General features: G+C 39.9%; 1 protein-coding gene across 1 annotated transcript; it reads left to right on the top strand.

Moving 5' to 3' along the window:
• Positions 1 to 3,641: 3,641 nt before the first annotated feature.
• On the top strand, positions 3,642 to 8,551 carry LOC120104095 (putative inositol transporter 2). Its single transcript, XM_089927444.1, has 5 exons — positions 3,642 to 3,774; positions 6,135 to 6,205; positions 6,493 to 6,909; positions 7,022 to 7,129; positions 7,232 to 8,551. Exons 1-5 carry the CDS (start codon positions 3,642 to 3,644, stop codon positions 7,970 to 7,972), a joined length of 1,470 nt encoding a protein of 489 aa, XP_089783570.1. The 3' UTR covers positions 7,973 to 8,551.
• The last annotated feature ends 13,121 nt before the right edge of the window (positions 8,552 to 21,672 follow it).

The following is a 21,672-nucleotide window of genomic DNA, read 5'->3' as shown; positions in this document are numbered from 1 at the left end:
GATTCAAAGCCTTCTCTCGTTGGAATTATTTTGCTAGTTATTTTCTTTCTTTTCTTATTTCATAATTATTATAAAATCTAAAAATATTTCACATATTTTTCAACTCTAGAAAATTTTAATTAATTACCATCTAAGGTTGGAAGAGGCTTTAATTGTTCAATTTCTACCGAGTTTATTCTAGTGGTATGGCACCCATAGTAATATTTTACTTGTAGGAAATACCTAATTTATCACTTCCGCAACCTGATTAGATTGACCCTTCGGCTTCCACATACTCATTCTAGCCTCGTGCAACAAGATTTCTAGTCCTCTTAGTCCTAGCCTGCATCATCAAACCCCTGACCACTTGCACAAGTGACAGAAGGTGATTCCATTCAAGCAAGCACTTGGTGGAGTCTACTTTTGAACTTATTATATCTCAAATGAAATGTGTGGTAGACTTTTTTCTATCATTTGGTTCTAAATACGAAGCATTTCAAAGAGTTGTCACAATGCAACAATCGCATTGGTAGCCATACCTAATCCCACCTTTATTATCCAAACACCAAGCCTCGCTTGATTTGCTAAGTTCAACTATGAGGATCTTTTTCATAACTCTTACTATTAGATAAAACAAACCTGAGTTAGGCATTTATCTTTTTTGCACTTTTACTATTTTCAACTTTTTAAGGAAATGCACATATTTTTCTTTTATTACTTTGTCTAATTTAAATTGAAACAAAAATAATAATATTAACAATATTCATGTGATTATGAGAGTGCTAATTAATTGAGTTAGTTAATTTTCTTATATTAATTGATATGGGAGACCTGGGTGTGATTTTGTCCTCATTGTTGGTATTTGGCTGGACATCCTAGTTCTTAAAAAAAATAATTTTAAATAACACAAAGATATTAAATGATAGTTACACTTCTAGGGAATGTATAAATATTTGAGACCTATCACATTCCAAAATGAAGTGAATGGAGCATGCAAGGAGATGATAAGATACTTATTTGTAATATTTTTTTGCCATAAGAGATTATATGTAATTCTTCTTTATAAGAGAAAGAGCTAGAGGTAGATTCATATGCACTATCTAATATATACACTAAAATAGAGGCTTTGCTTCATGTGCTCTCCTCTTACCACACAGACACTAATGTTAATGACAGAATTTAATAAGGTGAAAGTTGTGTATTAATTAAATCAATATATTAATTAGAACTAGGTATTAATTAATTGCAGGCTATAAAATAATGGTTTTTAATATATTATGTAAATATCATAACTAGTATAGAAAAAAAATTTATAACAACTAAAATAAATACTTCTAACATTCATAATTTATTTAACAATTACATATTAATAATTTAGTCTTAACTCAAATTCAAGTCAGTCGACCCATCTATGACCTTGAAATATACTATGATATGTACCCTAGCCTACACATTTGTAATTTACTTTATGGCTTTAACTAACAATTGTAATGGTGCAATGATGGTTTTGACAAGACTAAATAATATTTTACATATAATTTATTAAACTTCTATATTACATTTCAAGAATAATTTTAAAATAGATAAATAAATTATATCCGTGCATCGGACGTGTTATATACTAGTCATTATCTAAATCTTAATACTTGGAGTTGCACCACTTAGGGTTCAAACTCGAACCTCTGGTTGCTAGAGAGATGGGGTATGGCAATTAAAGCAAGCATCGGAGTTTATTTATGTTACCTACTATTATGATGGGTAGGAAGAATAACGAGCCAAGAAGAAAAAAGAGAATAACAAGAGAAGAATAAGAGCACATAATATTTATGGAGTTCGGTCTATTGACTTGCGTCCATTTTAATTAGAGGTGTACAATTCTTGTTAGGAAGTTAGCCTATCATTTAAGCCTTGTTGACTGAACATTCATTCATGACCATTGGTTTCAGTGACCATTTTATGTTTTTTAGTCCATATCTTGAGCACAAGGGTGTATAAATGGAAACAAGTGTAATTGTTTAAAATAAAAGGCTAGTGGCTGGCCATATACAACAAACTTAAAAAACTTGGCCAAGGAGTAATCGTAAAAACAGCAAACCAAAGGGCTAGAAATCAATTTTACCATGCACATCAATCGATGAGCTATATGGAAATAAATCCCGCATGCGGTCATCCAATCTAATCCATTAATAATGTTTCTTTTTGGTTACATAAATAAAATCACATTAATATTTTTACCATGAATATCACTCCATGAGCTATATGAAAATAAATCTCGCATGTGATCATCCAATCCGGTCCATTAGTAATATGAATCACAAAGCCCTCTACCACTATTCTTCCAGTAACCCAAACATTCTCTCCAAACCCTCATATATATTTTCTAATATCTAGCTTTCATTAGATGGAAATATGAGAATGGAGGGATTTCTCAATGGAAAAGGATAAGGAGAAAAGTGGGGAGAGTAGTATTGAATGTTGAACCACTAATGGCTCCATCCAAATTTCAGACAATTTTACATTTGTAATTGCATGTATTTTGGTGACTCTAAAACACAAGTAAATGGATGAATGAATATGTTAGAAGTTTAATAAAGTGGACCTTTACTTTAATCAAATTGCTAGAGATATTTTAGAAAAGTACTAAAGAATGGTCAAAGTCTAGTTCTATTTGCTTTTAACAGTACTATAAATTGGTTGAGCATTTTATCCCCAACCGTTAATATGTCAGTGGATATTTTATTTTTTTCTACATACAAGTTTAGAGAAAAAAACAAACATAATTGTATATAGAAATTGCTAGTATGCCATATAAAAAAAGGATTATATGCATATTAATTAGAAGCTAAACATGAAACGTAGAATTTAATATTTATTGAAAAACAACCAAACACTAATTAGAAATTAATCAATGTCTTGTTGAAAAGTGATAGTCAAATAAATGACTATAATTAGTTTCATTTTGGAGGATAATGGAGCAAAAGAGACCAAAATTTATTGGAAAATGAAACTATGGAAGCCATCATGGCTAGGATGGTTAGAGAAAGAGAGAAGAGAAAAATGGATCAATCTCACTATGTATATCATGGGGTTTAATTGGAGGCAAACAAATATTGTTAGGAAATCGACTAATCATAAAAGGATAGTCAACAAAGGATTGGAGACCAATTTTACCATGAATAACATTCCTCCATGAGTTATATGGAACCAACATGTGATCCCTCCATGGACTTGCATGTAAGAAAAAAGGGCCATTGACTGGCCTTGGAATTTGTAGTTCCTCTCCTATGCCACACCACGGTGCACCATGCATGCATTGTGGAGAGGGATCGGAAATTAAAAAGCACCTAGTCAAGTGGACTAGATATATTAGAAAAAAAGATGAGAAGGGATTTTTTTGTTATCGTCTGATCCACCAATATACCGGTAAATAAGTTTTTCAAATAAATTCCACCAGTAATCATTTAATTCCACCTATAACTTTTCTTTCTCTACATTAATGATCTTTGTCAAATTCTCTCCCGCTATACACCCTCCTCCTTTATTCTTGTCAGATTCTCTCCCCCTTGGCCCCCTGTCCACCCATTCATTCTTTCTCTGTATATACATGGTGTGTTTATCTATAAGGGAGTATCTTCAGCCTCTCTAACCTGTAACAGGAGCGAATGGAAGGAGAAGTTCATAAAGTGGATGCATCAGCATTCAAGGAGTGTGTCTCTCTTGTATGGAGACACCCATATGTTCTTCGATTGGCCTTTTCTGCAGGAATTGGAGGCTTACTCTTTGGTTATGACACTGGTAACGATCATATATAGATAGTCCAATATTTCAGTTCGTCTAATTTTCTTATATATTTGTTTTTGCACTTCTTTACATCATTTTTATCTTGAAACTTTTTTGTTTCTTTTGAGCAAATAAAAGCCAATATTTGTTTTCAAAGCAGAAGATTGATGCAATAGTAGCAACAGGGGCGGCCCAAGCCTTAGGCAACCTAGGCGGTCGCCCAAGGCCCCGGCTCGAGAGAAGGCCCCCGCGCGACGGCATCCTAGGCTCTAGCCTCCCAGCTCCCGCAGCCCCGCTCGGCCGCCTCCCAGCTCCCGCTCGGCCGCTCCTAGCTACTAGCTAGCTACAGTGTCAGAGCCTCAGAGGGTAAGGCCGCAGGAGCCAACGGCTACCTCGACAAGACGCGGGTGCTCCACTGTCCACTCCTCCTCTCTGGCTCTCTTTAAAATCCTCATCCTACTCCACTCCTCCTCCACTCCTCAATCCTCTTCTGCTCTGAGTCTCTGACAGCTCTGTTCGACTGTTCCGTGAAGCCGTGAAGGCGTGACTGCCTGCCGCCTGGCCCTGGGTCGTCTACTCGTCTCCTCCTCGTCTCCCCCCGCGCGGCCGCGCCTCCGCCAGTCCGCCTCCCCGCCTCCTTGGGCCCCGGCATCCCGCGACCGTCCCCGCGACCCCGGCGCCCCGCGACCCCGGCGCCCCGCCTCCCCGGCATCCAGGCGGTCCCGCCGCCCGCGACCTCCTCGCCTCCCTCCCGCCTCTCGAGCCCCCGGCTCCCGTGAGGCCGTGACCCCATCGGCCCGTCCGGCTCAATCCAGTGAGCCGGCGAGGTCCTCTCCTCCGCCTGAGCGCCTCCCAGTCCCCGGACGGCCGGACCCCGCCTGTGACACCGTCAGGCCGTCAGTCCGTCACTCCCGTGGCCGTGAGCCGTGAGCCTGTGACCTCCTCCGCTCCTCGCCCAACCCCGGCCCCGGCTCCTGTGAGGCGTGACTCGTGAGGCCGTGACGGCAGACGGTGTGACCTCCTCGGCCCTCGCCTCCCTCCCCGGCCCCGGCTCCCGTTGTCCCGTGACCTCGGCGGGCTCGGCCATCCCCTCAGCCCTGAGCCCTCACGTCCATGTCACGGTTTCAGTTGTCACTGAGAGACTGAGTCTGTCAGTCTGTGACAGTGACTCAGTGGGTAGTGGGCCTAGTGGCACTGTAGCACAACATATGGTGTGATCCTTCTAACCCTCTTTTTGTTGTTTGATTATATTTTCAACATCCAGTGTCTAATTTTCCTAATTTTGTTGCAATTTCTATAATTTTGTTACAAATTTTCTCTTCTTTTTTTTCTCTTTTATATTTTAATTTGTTTGTAGTAATTATCTTAATTGCTTTGTTTGGTAATATAATTTTATATTCAAATGTCTAATAGAAAATATGAATGTGGATATGAAAAACTTTAAAAAAAAAAGAAAAAGGCCTCATTTAGTGAGTTCGCCCTAGGCATCTCAAAAAGCTAGACGGATTATTTTTAAATAAATTTTTAAAGTATTTTATACTTATTAAAAATTTATTATTATTATTATTATTTAAAAAAAGGCCTCATTTAGTGAGTTCGCCCTAGGCCCCCAAATGCATTGGGCCGCCCCTGAGTAGCAAAGCAATGCATTTCACTGATAAAGTTTATACAGGATAATAAGTCTTTTTTCCTCTGAAGAGTTCATAATAGTAGCAAAAGAACCTAGATCGCTTGTGTGATTCTCAGGTGACTTTACTAACTTGGTAAGCTAGCACCTTCTCATATCCGGATGGTTGCAATACAGATTTTTGATTATGGTTTCCCATATGCCAGCTAGAAATTCACATCAAAACCATTAAATCAGTTCTTTGTCAGAATGCCCAACTTATATCTTGGACCAGGTCAGGGACAGATACTTCTTCTTCTTCTTCTTCGTCTTCGTCTTCTTGAGAAACTGCTAGACTGGAAATGGACCAACCATTTCATCATGACAGAGGATAACATATTCTAAATGACTTCTCCCAACTAGGTTTCATGCAATGGTTTCAGAAGATCAACTACAATTCCGACTAACACTGTTCAGAAATTCAGATAACTAAAGTATTTATAAATTAGTCTAGTGGATCACAATTTTTATCATCGGATGAGAAGTTGACTGTCTAATACAAGATGCATTACTGAAGTGATGAGCAAAACCTTGAACAATAATTTCCTTTCATAACACAGCCTCATCAAAGTCCACCCCTTCCTATCTAATGGAAAGCTACGTAAGCGGATGATGGAGGTCAAGTCCGGCGCAAGCTGTCATTTGTTAGTTGTCTCTACGTGCGATCGAAGTAAATTAACGTTACTAACCGATGGCATGCTTCTTTCAGGAGTAATTTCTGGAGCTTTACTTTACATTCGCGACGATTTCTCTTCAGTCGACAAGAAGACATGGTTACAGGTATGAGCCCCTCCTTATGACTTTGAAGCTTGGTGTTTTATTGCTTCAAATGTTCTACATCTACCCGTTAAAATCTTTTAAGATGGATTAAAAGGTAAGGCAATTATCTTCGAAAGATGGAAAAGAATCAACTACAAATCTCCCTATGCCACCCACCAACCTTATGAATTCAATTAGAGATATCCTCTTCATGCATCAACTGCAGCACCAAATTAGTCCCAAGACTTCCTTGTGAGGGGGATCATTTGAAAAGAGCTGATGCTATAACTAGTATATTTATCTACCAGTATGAATTAACTTCAGATTCTCAACTTGTGGTCTCCCCTGAAAAAGTCGTATATTTATCTGCTCTAGCGAGGACTGGTTCCTTAATTTGCATGAAAACGCAGGAGGCTATCGTGAGCACAGCAATTGCAGGGGCGATTGTAGGAGCGGCAGTAGGAGGATGGGCAAACGATCGCTTTGGAAGGAAGACTTCAATCCTGGTTGCCGACTTCCTCTTCTTTACAGGTGCTGTCATCATGGCCGCCGCTCCAAACCCGGCGGTCCTCATTGTAGGCCGCGTCTTTGTCGGCCTCGGTGTGGGGATGGCATCGATGACATCGCCACTCTATATCTCGGAAGCCTCTCCAGCAAATGTTCGGGGTGCGCTCGTCGCCACCAATGGCTTCCTCATAACCGGAGGGCAATTCGCATCCTATCTCGTCAACCTGGCCTTCACTAAGGTGACGCGGATGGATGCAACATTATCTCAAAAGTCTAGAAATTCTGATCGGAGAGAGAGAGAGCTTATCGGATGGTTCTCTTTGTTTTCAGGCACCTGGAACATGGAGGTGGATGCTAGGAGTTGCTGGAGTTCCGGCTCTGCTGCAGTTCATATTGATGCTGCTCCTTCCTGAATCGCCTCGATGGCTTTATAGAAAGGTTTCAGTTCCTTGCATGTCCAAGAATTACAATTATCGCAAAATATAGATCATATGCCTACTACCTTCGTGCTTTGCTTGAAGCAGTGTCATATAATTTCAGGGCAGGGAAGAAGAAGCTGAATCCATACTGAGAAAAATTTATCAAGCTCATGAGGTTGATGGAGAGATCGGAGAACTCAAAGAATCCGTAGAAGCCGAGATGAAGGAGGAAGGATCATCTGAGAAGATCGATCTCAAGAAGCTGCTGAAGACGAAGACTGTGCGGAGGGGACTCATCGCAGGAGTCGGGATACAGGCCTTCCAGCAGTTTGTAGGCATCAACACGGTCATGTACTACAGTCCCACCATCGTGCAGTTAGCTGGTTTTGCATCAAACCAGACAGCACTCGCTCTCTCTCTCATCACATCCGGTCTCAATGCCATCGGAACGATCATTAGCATCTACTTCATCGACAGGACGGGGAGGAAGAAGCTTTCCATCATCAGTTTATGCGGTGTTATTATCTCCATTGCAGTTCTTTCAGCTGTCTTCTATCAGGCGACGGCACACTCGCCGAGTGTCAGCCGGCAAGAGACTCCGCATTTTGCTCCCTATGCCTGCCCAGAATATCGGTCAGCCTCGGCTTTTTCCTGGGACTGCACGACGTGCTTGAAAGCATCATCCCCAGGCTGTGGCTTCTGTGCTTCCGGCGCTAACAAGGTAATAGAGACTCATCACAAACACTTGGCTTGGATTCCTTCTATCGTTCCAGAGTTCAGTTACTTGTTGTTACCCGAGCTGTCTGTCTGTGTTTTGTACTTGAGTTCTTCTGATTGCAGTTATTTCCTGGAGCATGTTTGACTTCAAATTCAACCGCGAAGGATATGTGTCTTAAGGAGAACAGGATGTGGTACGAGAGAGGATGCCCAAGCAAATATGGATGGTTGGCATTGGCCGGATTGGCACTATACATAATCTTCTTCTCTCCAGGGATGGGCACTGTGCCATGGATTGTGAATTCTGAGATATATCCTTTGAGGTTCAGGGGAGTTTGTGGAGGAGTTGCAGCCACTGCTAACTGGATCTCTAATTTGGTGGTTTCACAATCTTTCCTTTCCCTCACAGAGGCAATTGGGACTGCATGGACCTTTCTGATCTTTGGTGTCATGTCGGTGGCGGCGCTGTTCTTTGTGTTGATCTTTGTGCCAGAAACTAAAGGGCTACCAATTGAAGAGGTGGAGAAGATGCTTGAGAAAAGGGATCTTCATCTCAAGTTTTGGAAGAAGCGGTCAGTTTAGATCAAAGGAATTCAGGACTGTGGGAAATGAATAATAAGCCAAGAACTTGGCAGAAAACACAGAACAAACAATGCATGAGAGATATAGAGTTTCTGTTTTTAATATTGTTGGCTGCTCTTATTGCATTGCTTTTGTTTATATTTAAGGGAAAAAAAGAACTAGACCGAACAGCACATATGATGAAAACCTTTTGTTTTTTGAAATTCTCTGTAAAATCTTTTAGTTTTTGGAAGCAAAGATTTATTGCTTTAAAAAAACAGAGAGTAAGAGCAAGGATGTCAGTAGTTCTGTGCAATGCTAACTTCATCATCGATCACCATGCGATATTTAATTAATCTGTGGAGACAAGAAAGCATAAAAACAACAAAATGACCAAACAGGCCCTGAGTTTCTATGGAACTTTTAACAGAGAATATTAAACACTACTAAAGCCTCACAGATGCTATGGAATAACAAATATAATGGTGAGATTATACAAGATACCTGGGGAAGTTTGCTTCGAGAATATTAAACATGAGTGCTAAAACACCCAACTTCTCAAGAATAAAAATCTCTACTCATCCTTGCAACACCAATCATACTGAGGTTGGTTATCGGCAAAGATAGAACTACCTTTTGTACATGAAAGGGACAACAGAATGTCCTTTTATCATGTCCAAGGCTAGGTTCATGTAGCCTAGATGATAACTGAGTAATCCTGTCAAGTCTTGACATGAATAGAGAAAATGATCGCGCTGCATATGACCAATCCTCTGCTGAAACTCAGCGCAGTTGCACCACCTTCCCTATCACCTTGCATATGAAAAAGAAGAGGTGTTCCGACCGAAAAAACAAACAAACAATAAGAGAAGCAGGGTAGAAAAGAACCACGAGCAATCCTGTCACATCTCCTGATGAACAAATGTGAACATGAATAGAGAAAATGATCGCCTTTGCATACGGTCCATCCTCTACTGGTCCCTTGCACCACCTTCCTCTCTTTTCACCTAAAGAGAGGGGGAAGAAGCTAAACCATGAATTATTTTCCAAGAAATCAAAGCAACTCAAAAGGTACTGCTGCATGCTTGCTCACCTAGCCATGTGATTAAATGGCAGGCAACTCTACAATGGGGGAATAAACTTGCCATAATCTTAATATTCCAAAAAACTTTAACCAGATAGTAACACAACATAACAAATTCAAAAATTGCTTGAAAGCAGATGAGTAATCTTATTGCAACTGAAAATGCAGCCCTTGATAAACGCGTCAGTTATGACTCTATTTTGAAGTCCCTTGCATCAGGTACAATAATGATTGGCAAGGTAAATTCAACATGCAAAACAACCAAGCACAACATAAATTGTCCTCAATCACAGACAGGATGTTTGACAGTTTGTGCTCTCCCAACGTTCAGAACCCTAAATTGAAGAACTATTGCAGCCTGTGAGACCAGATACCTAAGCTATATGTTCAGCCAAAGTTAAAATCTTGACATGCTTCTTCTTCCTAAGCTCATGGGACACTGGTCCAAAAACTCGGGTGCCAATCGGCTCTCCCTGCTTGTTAACAAGGACTACTGCATTATCATCAAACTTGATCTCACTGCCATCACAACATCCCCGGTGCATGGCAGCATGCACAACCACACCATACACTACCTCTCCCTTCTTTACCTTACCGCGAGGTTGTGCTTCCTTTATGGATGCAATTATAGTGTCACCCAATCTTACTCCTCTCCTCCCCTTCAAAGCCTGTACGCACATGACCCATTTTGCACCAGAGTTATCCACCACCTTGAGATTGGTCCTCATCTGTATGAATGTTCTTTGTTGCTGCTGCAGCATAAAGGAGATCATTTAGGTATCATTAACTAAGTACCATGCATGCAGTGATGATTGGGTTTCCATCTAATGTATTTGTCTTATAGATATGATGGCATTTCAAGTTAGCTATTTGTCATCTTATTTGTGCTCAATGATAGACTAATTTATCTGTAATATGGCCATCCTCCTCCATAAAGAATCATCACGAACTAGTGAGAATGTGGAATTGCTAGCCAGTTGCATAACCTTGAAATGCATAATTCAAGAAAACATGTTTTGCATCCACAAAATGGTCTTTCAAGTTTTAGGTCCAGCTCCCTTCCCACACTTGCCGTACTGTGCAAAGCAATAAAATAACATGCTTACCAGTCAAGGATGTATCTCTTTTCAGTTAATTCCCATGACAAAGTTGCATACATACCTCAGCTGCTAGCCAAGATGTAATCTAAACCCAACGGATCTTTCTTCTTTTCTATTATAGACAAGTGCACTAAAATGATAAGCAGTTCCAGTTTAGCAAAAAAATGAGAAAAAGATAGTAATAAAATTACCATCAACCCTCTCTTCTTTAGATCAGGGTTTAAAATGGAAAGGTGCATCATTTATATCCAATATTGGATCCAGAAACTCAGGTGCCGGTTTAAACTTGGATGGCTATCAGATATCTCATAGGGCTTGTTTATGACCAAGTCCCTGAGTTTCTACAACAATTCAAGAAGTTTCTTAGGCCTACTCATTAACTTATCCAGATCCACTTAGTCGGGCTTGCCTTCATCGTTGGCTGCCAAATTTCTTCACTTGCACAGCCTACGTGCCACTTCCCATGAAGTCTACTCTTCAGGCATTTCGCCAAGCATCTCCTTCTCAGCTACTTGAATACTGGTCAGCCATTTATAGTCTAAAACTTCCTCACCCGAACCACTCAATCAATTGAAAACATTTCAAATTTTCGAACGAAAAGATGAGATTAAACAAATAAACATTTTCATCTGAGCATATCATTGAACATCTACCTAAAAACCACTTGAACCAGTCCACTACAAATAACTTAGATATTTCATCAAACAGTTCCACGACAAAGCAGCTTTGCTTTGTTTAGCTGATATACCTCAGCAATCCAATTCATTCTTTCCAACCCTTTACTTTGTATTCCTCCCTTTCAATCATCTCTCTTCCATCTAGCTATTCAAAGCCCTCCATTTGATGGAATCATACCACCAGTCTCCATGATCTTTAACTGTCTATCTAGGCCTTGCATCTTTATTACTGAAACTCTCCCTATTCCCATATTGACACCAACCCAAGCGAACAGAGCAGAGTTCTGTCCCTACTCCCCACCATGAACCATTAGGAATTTGGACACAAGACACTGACACCAGTGAATAATTAAAGAAGAGAATAAAGCTCCATAGAGAGAGGAAATAAGAGCATGCTCTTACCTCCCGCCACCCCGGTCGACATTGCAACGGAGTTCCAAGTCCAAACCTCCACAAGCTCCCGCTAGAATTGGAAGTCCAGGACCAGGCCTTACCGCTACAAAAAGAGAGAGGCTATTTATTTAGCGTTCCATACGGGCCGTTCACTTGGGCCGTTTTCCTAGCAATGGGGAGGTTAGATTCAACATTGCTTGATGTCTGGTAGTTCTTAGTATTTCAGTTCATGGCTGACTTGGGAATTGGATTTCTTATAAAAGAGGACACAAACAGGGTGATTCTTGCTCCGGTTCGATTGTAGCTTTTGCGCGAAAGAATGATTCATCTTTTTTCATGGCATTAACTGTTGGATTGCGCAATGGCTGCTTTAAGACCTGTGTAGGCAGATGGAAGAAAAAGTTTAGATTGCTTTGAGATCTGTATACAGTCTGATCTAATGTCTTTTTACAATCCCATATAATGCTCAGCATGCTAAGAAACTCAATGGTCAAACACATTGACTGGTTCCATATATGATAGATTGTAGAGGGTAAAAATCCAAACCTGAAAGGAGAAGCATCTAGTTTAATTCACTGGTTCCACATCAGATCATGAAATGCAATTTGCCTCTAGCTAAGCTTTCATATAGGAAGATTTTGGGGCCAAAGTAAATATCATATATAATGTTTTGCCATTCTCATCTAACTCCAATGTTTTCTCTAGCAATATTTTAGGACTAATCTTAGAAGTTGATCAAGTATCATCTTGATAATTTAATGATGCCTATCAAATAGTAAAGATTCTTTGAAGATCTAGCATTATAAAAAAAAAAAAAGTGCACATCAATCGAGCATTGTACATCTGATGTTTGGCATGCAATCCAGCTGGTTGATATGGTGATCTTATTCCTAACCTTGTCCATCCCTCACCGTAGTGGCCAAAGTTGTTTATATTGAATTACGTGATCCTCTTAAATCATAAAATCAACTCTAAACCTTAAGATCCTTTCTTTCAAGCCTTGCAATCATGCACTCTATAACTATTTGGCAATGTTTGAAAGTAGAATAGAGGGGAAAGGTCTCTTCACCCACTAATTCCATCTGTTTTCATGCAAACATTTGCATGCGCTTATGGAATAAACCACTTTGCGGGAGGACAAAATGAGTATTTTGGAAAGAAATAGTCTATCATAAACACTTTATTTTTTTTTTCTTAATTCATTTACAAGACTTAACCAAAAGAAGCATAGCTTCAAGAAAAGAAGATGGAATAATTTAACCAACTCATTCCTCCCCCCCCCCCCCCACCATCCAACTTTCTCCGCTTCACCAAACTATTCTAGATTTTATACCAACCCATTCCTTCGCCCCCCCCCCCCCCCCCCCCCCCCCAACAAAAAAAAAAAAAACCCATCAATTAGACCATAATTATGTGAAACATAATTGAGTTAGTAAAAATAGCACAGTTGTGCCAAAAACCAAATGGAGATAAAAGAAAATTTTCTCTTAAAAAAAAAGACAGTAAAAATATTTAATAATAATTTATTTTTATGAAAATTTAAAAATAAATTGAATGATTATAAAAGCATCATGAGTAAAGGGCATAGAACTTTAGAAAAGCCTAAAGAGAATTGATTAGTTTATGTGAAATTTTTTTTGCCATCTTTCTCCTTATAAAGACCATCCAACCTAAGGGGTTCCCCACTTATTCTGGTATGGTCTGTTCTCAGCTCTATCTCGATATATCTCCTTTCCAATGCCATCGTGCCCATAGCTCCGCTAAGGGTGATGGAACATCTTATTCAGAGCTTCCTCTGGAGTCAGTGAGGGGGAGAGAGGGGTGTGCACCTGCTTGCCTAGGATGTGATCGGTCAGCCGACGAGTGATAGTGGCCTCGGGATCTACTCCTTACTTGAGCTGTGCGAGGTATTTGCTACCAAACATGCAGCTAGGTTTCTCCTTAAGTCGGACAGTTTGCGGGGCTCCTTGATGTGGGGCAAGTACAGGGAGTCGACAGAGACTCCCGTCTTCCACGCGGGTCACTGCAATTCCTTCATTTTGAGAAAGATCTACACTCGGGGCCCGGAGGTTCTGGAGCAGCGATGCCGCTGAGTGGGTGGCCACTTTTCTTGATTCGGTGAGGCTAGTGAGAGGCAGAGTCTGTTAGTAATATATCTCCTAACTAAATAAATAAATCTATAAATTCAATTAATAAAAAAAAAATCTTAAAGGAAATAATATACATGCATATCATTCGGCATCCAAATAATTCTATTTTAATACAAAATAAATCTATTCTAGCACAAAGTAAATCTATGCATTTAATAAGTTTATATCATAGAATTTCAAATCCTACCAATCTACTAATATTAAATTAAAAATAAAGGTAGAAGAAAATAACCTGATTGAAAGCAGGTCGAAGCGCGTAGACGCTGTCCCAAAGAAGTATTTGCCCCCACGTACGGGTCACCCGGCAATCCTTCTCGGAGATACGACGACCCTACAACCTCTTCTTCGGCACGTCTCGGAAGAAGTCAAAGCGAACCCGATCGGACTTGCAGATCCAGCAAAGAACGGAATGAAAAGAACTAAATAAACTTAATAAAAATGTAAAAACAGAATTTGGAAGTGGCTAAGAGGGAGAAGAATTTTTCCAGAATTTTTCTACTGTTTTTCTCAATTTTTTTCGTGTGTCAAAAGAGATGAAATAGGGGGTATATATAGAGGTTTTACGTAGGGGCAAAAAGGTCTTTTTGGCGGACGCGTCCGCGCTCTTCACGCGAACGCTGGCGTGTTCCCATTTAAACCAAAAACGCCCGTTGGGCGTTTCCAATTCAAACGGTATTTCTCAAACGCGCACGCGGCCCGAGACCAGCCGCGTGCGCATTTAATTCCTTCTTTTGTTTCCGAAACCAAACGCGTAACGCCCGCTGGGCGTTACCTTTTTGTTTTCCCTCTCAAACGCGCACGCGGCCAAATTTCGGGCCGCGTGCGCATTTAAATTTTTCCTAACAATCCCCCACAAAAATTTAAATAATTTTAAAATCAAAATAAAATGCTGGATATCTTATATTATGTAATAGGTGTAGGTACCTTTCGGTTTGAACCTTCACTTAGTGACAATTGATTACATCTGTGGAGCCAAGGTGGTCTTAACCTTGAACCTCGGTCCATGGCTCAGATTAAATCAACAACACACATAATATAGCCCGATCTGGGTTCTAAGCGGGTTGCGCTGTTATGGCCATGCGCAGATATCTATCATGTGCTTTTTAGGGAATCGCCCATTTCCCATAATCGCGGCCTCACGACTGCACATATAGGTGAGTCCTAATAAGGAAGCTATCAAGGAAGCTCCTGCCTCTTGGGTCTCGGACTCATTAAGAGTTATACAAACGAACTCATCCTACCGCTTGCTTTTATGAGCACTAGCGCCATAGGGATGAGGAAAACATGAAATAGTGCTCCTCTTAGTCACACTCCGGTTTGTTTCTACCCATTGAACCTTTTAAGGTTGGGTTCCCACCGTGGTGATCTATCTTTATGGGCTAAGCCCCATCCCCCTCGACGACTCTAGAACTACTGTTCTAGACAAGCCTTTAGTAAGCTGATCAGCCAAGTTATTTTCTGATTTAACAAAATTAAAGGCAATAACATTATTTTTCAATTTATATCTTAATGATTTATGACGCACTTTTAAGTGCCTGTTCATTTTTACATTGGCATTTTCTTGGTTGCACTTATCTATTGCAGATTTACAGTCACAATGTAAGGAGACAGGTGGTAAAGGTGACTCATCTATAGGAAGGTCTATTAGTAGATCTCTGAGCCACTCAGCCTCAGTGCTAGTAGTGTCTAAAGCTATCAGTTCAGACTCCATGGTACTCCTAGATATTAAGGTTTGTTTGGTGGATTTCCAAGACACAGCAGCACCTCCTAGGAGAAAGACGTATCCTGTGGTGGATTTAACATCTAAGGTATCGCTAATCCAGTTGGCATCACTATAGCCTTCTAGAACAGCAGGAAACCCACTAAAGTGCAAACTATAGGACTTGGTACCCTTAAGATATCTAAGAATTCTATCTAATGCCGTCCAGTGATCTCTATTTGGATTAATAGTATATCTACTAAGTCTATTTACAGCATATGCTATGTCTGGCCTGGTGTAGTTTGTTAGGAATCCTAGTGAGCCAATGATTTGAGCATATAGGCTTTGAAGGACAGGAGTTCCTAAGTTCTTCTTAAGATGAGTAGAGGGATCAAATGGAGTAGAGACAGGCTGACAATCGGAATAATTAAATTTATTAAGTATCTTGTCAACATAATGACTTTGGGATAACTCAATACTTTTTGCACTTCTAATTATTTTGGTATTTAAAATTAAGTCAGCTTGTCCCAAGTCTTTCATATCAAACTTATTACTTAAAAATTGTTTTACTTCATCAATTATCTGAAGATCTGTCCCAAAGATCAGTATATCATCTACATAAAGGCACAAGATCACAAATTTGTGTCCAACTCTCTTATGATATACACATTCGTCTGTGCTATTGATTTCAAATCCAAATGTCATTATGGTTTCATCAAATTTCAAGTGCCATTGCTTGGGTGCTTGTTTAAGACCATAAAGAGATCTGACTAGTCTGCAAACTTTATTTTCTTGGCCTGGGATTTTAAATCCCTCTGGCTGGTCCATATAAATTTCTTCATTTAAGTCTCCATTTAGAAAAGCTGTCTTAACATCCATCTGATGAATCACTAATTTATGAATGGAGGCTAATGCTATAAGGACCCTAATAGTAGTAATCCTAGCTACAGGTGCATAAACATCAAAGAAATCTATACCAGGTCTCTGAGTAAAACCCTTGGCAACTAATCTAGCCTTAAATTTATCTACAGAGCCATCAGGCCTAAGTTTTTTCTTAAAGATCCATTTGCATCCTATTGTTTTACAACCAGGAGGAAGATCAGTCAATTCCCAAGTATGGTTTTGGATAATTGATTGCATCTCATTGTCCACAGCTTCTCTCCAAAAAGGTGAATCCAAAGATTTCATTGCGTCCTCAAAGGTAGTTGGAGAGTCTTCTATTAGGAAGGTATAAAAATCATCTCCAAATGTTTTCTCTACCCTGGATCTTTTACTCCTCCTAGGTTCTGCTTCTACTTCTATTGTTCTTGTCCTTATTCTACTAGAGCTACTAGCTATACCGCTATCTACTCTAGTCTTAAGTGGAAAGGTGTCTTCAAAATATGTTGCATCTCTGGCTTCTATGATAGTGTTGTTACTAATATCATTTATTTCTGAACTTATTACCAGAAATCTATTGGCATTACTATTGGCTGCATAACCTATGAATATGGCATCCACTGTTTTAGGGCCTATTTTCTTTCTCTTAAAATCAGGTATTTTTACTTTTGCCGAGCACCCCCACACTTTTAAATAGCTAAGATTAGGTTTTCTATGTTTCCAAACTTCATATGGGGTTAGATCATTATTTTTAGAGGGAATTCTATTAAGGATATAACAGGCTGAAACAAGAGCTTCCCCCCACAAATTTTCTGGTACTCCTGAGCTTATAAGCATGGAGTTCACCATATCCATTAAAGTCCTATTCTTCCTTTCTGCTACTCCATTTGATTGGGGAGAATAGGGTGCAGTCACTTCATGAATGATTCCATGATCTTCACAAAATTGAGTTATATCATTGGATGTATATTCACCTCCTCGATCTGATCTAAGAATTTTAATTTTCTTTTCTTGTTGGTTCTCAGCTTCGATCTTAAATATTTTAAATTTGCTGAGCACCTCATCCTTGGTTTTAATTAGATAGATATAACAGAATTTGGATAGATCATCTATGAAGGTCACAAAATATTTGTTACCTCCTCTAGAAGTTCTACCAGAGTCACAAACATCACTATGGATCAACTCTAATAGATCTGAATCCCTATTAACGGATTTAAAAGGCTTTCTAGGGAGTTTAGCTTCTACACAAATTTGACATTTCTCATGGTTCTTAAGATCACTTTTTGGTATTAGATTTAGGTTCATAAGTTGCTTAATTGAATTATAATTTACATGACCTAATCTACCATGCCAAATAGAAGGGGGTTCTATATTCATAATCAAATGATTTTCATTTATTAAAGGAGCTATTACATTCAACTTGAACAATCCTTCACTAAGGAATCCTTTTCCAATAAACATTACACCATGAGAAATTACAACCTTATTGGACTCAAAAACAAGACGAAAGCCTTGCTGGACAAGCAAGGAACCACTAATGAGATTTCTCCTAACAACTGGAACATGTTGGACGCCGTGCAGGGACAGGACTTTTCCAGATGTAAGCTTTAAGTCCACACGTCCTACTCCTAACACACGCGCCTCCGAGCTGTTTGCCATGATCACAGCTCCTCCACTTGAGATCTGGTAAGAAGAAAACCAGGAACGATCCGAACAAATATGAATACCAGCTCCGGTATCAATCCACCAATCTAGTGATTGTAAAGTCATGTTAACTTCAGGAGTGAAGGAAACAGACCTGAAAGCTGTCTCAGAGGAGCCAGCGCCGGAAGTCACCATGTTGACTTGAGCACTGGATGTGTGTGGACCCTTCTTCTTAGATTGAAGAGGTGCAGTCTTCTTATAGAAGCACTGTGGAGACAAATGGTTGGTCCGACCACACACATAACAGAAACGAGCACCACCTTCCTCTTTCTTCTTCCTCTGCTCCTGGGATTGAATAGGTATCCTATTGTAATTATGATTAGGGTTTCTAGGGTTGTAGGGTTTCTTCTTGAAATTCTTACGGAAGGGTCGGTTCTGATTTTTCTTAGGAGGAGCTTCTACATTATATGCATTATTTTTAGATCCAGTAGAGGTATTATTTCTGAGCCTATGCTGCTCTTCAATCCTAATGGAGTTTAAGACTTGGGTTAGGGTGAGAATTCCTTGGGTATGGCTCAGGGTCTTAGCAAAATCAGACTAGGAAGTAGGTAGTTTATCTATCAAACAGGCTACCTGGAATGATTCATCCAAATTGGTTCCATTAGCCCTAAGCTGGTGGATCAGGGTTTCAAATTCATGAATTTGGTCATTCATAGGCTTTGAGTCCACCATCCTAAACTTATTGAAATCGGAGGCCTTGAACCTCTTTACCCCAGCATCATCAAGACCATATTTGCTATCTAGGGTGTCCCAGAGTTCTTTGGCACTCTTGGCTGTGTAATAGATATCATACAGCCTCTCAGAAAGAGCACCTAGAATTCTATGGATACAATGATAATCTATCTCATCAGGTGTCCTAGAGGGTGTGCTAGTGGAGGCAGAATGTTCAGTGTTGGAAGAGGTAGTTGGGTTGGACCCGTTATCAACTTCGATCGTACTTTCACCTATGGCTGAGATTAACCCTAATGTGGTGAGCCAGAACCGCATTTGGTTCTGCCACCTCCTAAAGTTATGGCCATCAAATTTTTCAGGTTTGGCACTAAGATGGTCACTAGTGTTTGAGGCCATAGGATCAGGGTTACAGAATAGTGACAGAAACCTGATTGAAAGCAAAAAAAAAAATCTATGTCAAAAGATTGCACTAATATTTATATTGAACTTTGGATGTCTAATTGATATATCCAAAAAACTAATAGCCAGATCAGCTCCAGATCGGTGGTGGAGCACTAGGCTCACTTAAGTACCAGCCTTTCTTAGGCACGTATGCCTTTTTGACAAGCTTTTCTTAGACACTATTAGTTAGTGGATATAATCACTAGAAATCACACAAATTCAATATTTAAAATAACCTAAATGCAAATTTAAACGAATTAACTAATTTTTGAATTTTTCGTTTGACCTTTCCGAATTAGCAATGATTGATTACTAATTTAGTAGTAGCAAATCAATTATTTTAATTGAGATCTAAAATGTCAATTTAATGAATTATATGTTAGATTTGAATTATTGCTTTATTGAAATAATTGATTACTAATTTTATGGCAAATCAATTATTGTAATTAAGATCTAAAATGTCAATTCAGCGAATTAAAATATTTATTCCTTTATTAGAATAATTTATTGAGATCTAATAAGTCAATTCAATAGATTAACTATTATGTATCAACCAATTTCCGAATTTTCCGTTTGAATGGGATCTGGAAATTACTCCTTGAAGAGTCCAAATGGAGGTATAATAAACCTCTTGGAGGTTAACCAAATTATTAACTCTTTAGAATAATTTATTATTAATGATATGCTAGCAAAAAACAATTATTGCAATTAAAATCTAATATGCCACAATTGTAATAAAGAATTTAATTAATTATATATTACTAACAAAAATAAATACTTCTTTGGATTGTTAGCAATATATCTCCTAACTAAATAAATAAATCTATAAATTCAATTAATAAAAAAAAATCTTAAAGGAAATAATATACATGCATATCATTCGGCATCCAAATAATTCTATTTTAATACAAAATAAATCTATTCTAGCACAAAGTAAATCTATGCATTTAATAAGTTTATATCATAGAATTTCAAATCCTACCAATCTACTAATATTAAATTAAAAATAAAGGTAGAAGAAAATAACCTGATTGAAAGCAGGTCGAAGCGCGTAGACGCTGTCCCAAAGAAGTATTTGCCCCCACGTACGGGTCACCCGGCAATCCTTCTCGGAGATACGACGACCCTACAACCTCTTCTTCGGCACGTCTCGGAAGAAGTCAAAGCGAACCCGATCGGACTTGCAGATCCAGCAAAGAACGGAATGAAAAGAACTAAATAAACTTAATAAAAATGTAAAAACAGAATTTGGAAGTGGCTAAGAGGGAGAAGAATTTTTCCAGAATTTTTCTACTGTTTTTCTCAATTTTTTTCGTGTGTCAAAAGAGATGAAATAGGGGGTATATATAGAGGTTTTACGCAAGGGCAAAAAGGTCTTTTTGGCGGACGCGTCCGCGCTCTTCACGCGAACGCTGGCGTGTTCCCATTTAAACCAAAAACGCCCGTTGGGCGTTTCCAATTCAAACGGTATTTCTCAAACGCGCACGCGGCCCGAGACCAGCCGCGTGCGCATTTAATTCCTTCTTTTGTTTCCGAAACCAAACGCGTAACGCCCGCTGGGCGTTACCTTTTTGTTTTCCCTCTCAAACGCGCACGCGGCCAAATTTCGGGCCGCGTGCGCATTTAAATTTTTCCTAACAGAGTCAGTGATCTTTTTGTCTCGGAGGAGCAGAGGTGGGACATGGACCTTGTTCAGGAGGTTTTTGGAGAGGCACTAGCTGAGCGAGTTCTAGCTATGCCAATCACCTTAGAGGAGAGGGCTGACAGGAGGGTTTGGAGTAGCTCTGGTAGATCGAGGGTGAGCACCCGGGACCTCTGAGGGCTGATGGCGAGGGCCTTGACACAGCAGGTAGAGGGAGCCTAGATCTGGCGGCCTCATATCCATCCTTGGGTTGCCATGTTCATTTGGAAGATGGCCTGGAGGTGCCTACCAACCGGAGGTATGCTTGCGAGCAGAGGGATGAGAGTTTCCCCCGCCTGTGGGGTTTGCTCAGTGATGGAGGAGACCATTTGCCATGCCCTTTTTTGTTGCCGTGTGCGGCCCAGGTTTGGCGGTGCGCAGGGCTTGTCCTCGACGTCAGGCGGGGCAGGTCCCCAATGGAGGTTTTTCTCTTGCAGCTACGGGCGTCTACGAGAAGGCCTAACAAAATAGATTGGGGGGTCTGATGCGCCTATTTGGCCTGCCATACTTGGTTGGATAAGAATGCCCAGGTCTTCAAGGACAGGTGGGGCTACATCCAAAGGTGGTGGGAGCTAGAACCTTGCTTTGTGCATCGAAGTTCATCAGCAATGCACTAACTTATTCTCCTGTGACGGCTAGGGACATCTGGGTCTCTCATCCAGCTAAGTCAGCAATTAGGTTTGTCTATGTTTCTTGGGAGCCCTCACCCTCTTATTTTTTTTAAGGTAAATTTTGATGGCAGTGTTGTAGAGTGAGGTAAGAGGGAGATGTGGGCTTTATCATTAGAGATTACCACTTCAGATT

Source organism: Phoenix dactylifera, chromosome 1 (assembly GCF_051530095.1).
Source record: "Phoenix dactylifera cultivar Ajwa chromosome 1, Ajwa_hap1_PhDact_Kaust_v1.1, whole genome shotgun sequence".
NCBI classification, from domain to species: domain Eukaryota; kingdom Viridiplantae; phylum Streptophyta; class Magnoliopsida; order Arecales; family Arecaceae; genus Phoenix; species Phoenix dactylifera.
This window is presented reverse-complemented; position numbering and strand designations above follow the sequence as displayed.

Excerpts from the sequence above, each read along its gene's own strand:
- LOC120104095 (XM_089927444.1), top strand. The coding sequence starts at position 3,642 with ATGGAAGGAGAAGTTCATAAAGTGGATGCATCAGCATTCAAGGAGTGT. Across the intron at positions 6,910-7,021 it reads GGCAATTCGCATCCTATCTC|GCACCTGGAACATGGAGGTG; the intron begins GTCAACCTGGCC and ends CTTTGTTTTCAG. Across the intron at positions 7,130-7,231 it reads CTCGATGGCTTTATAGAAAG|GGCAGGGAAGAAGAAGCTGA; the intron begins GTTTCAGTTCCT and ends ATATAATTTCAG.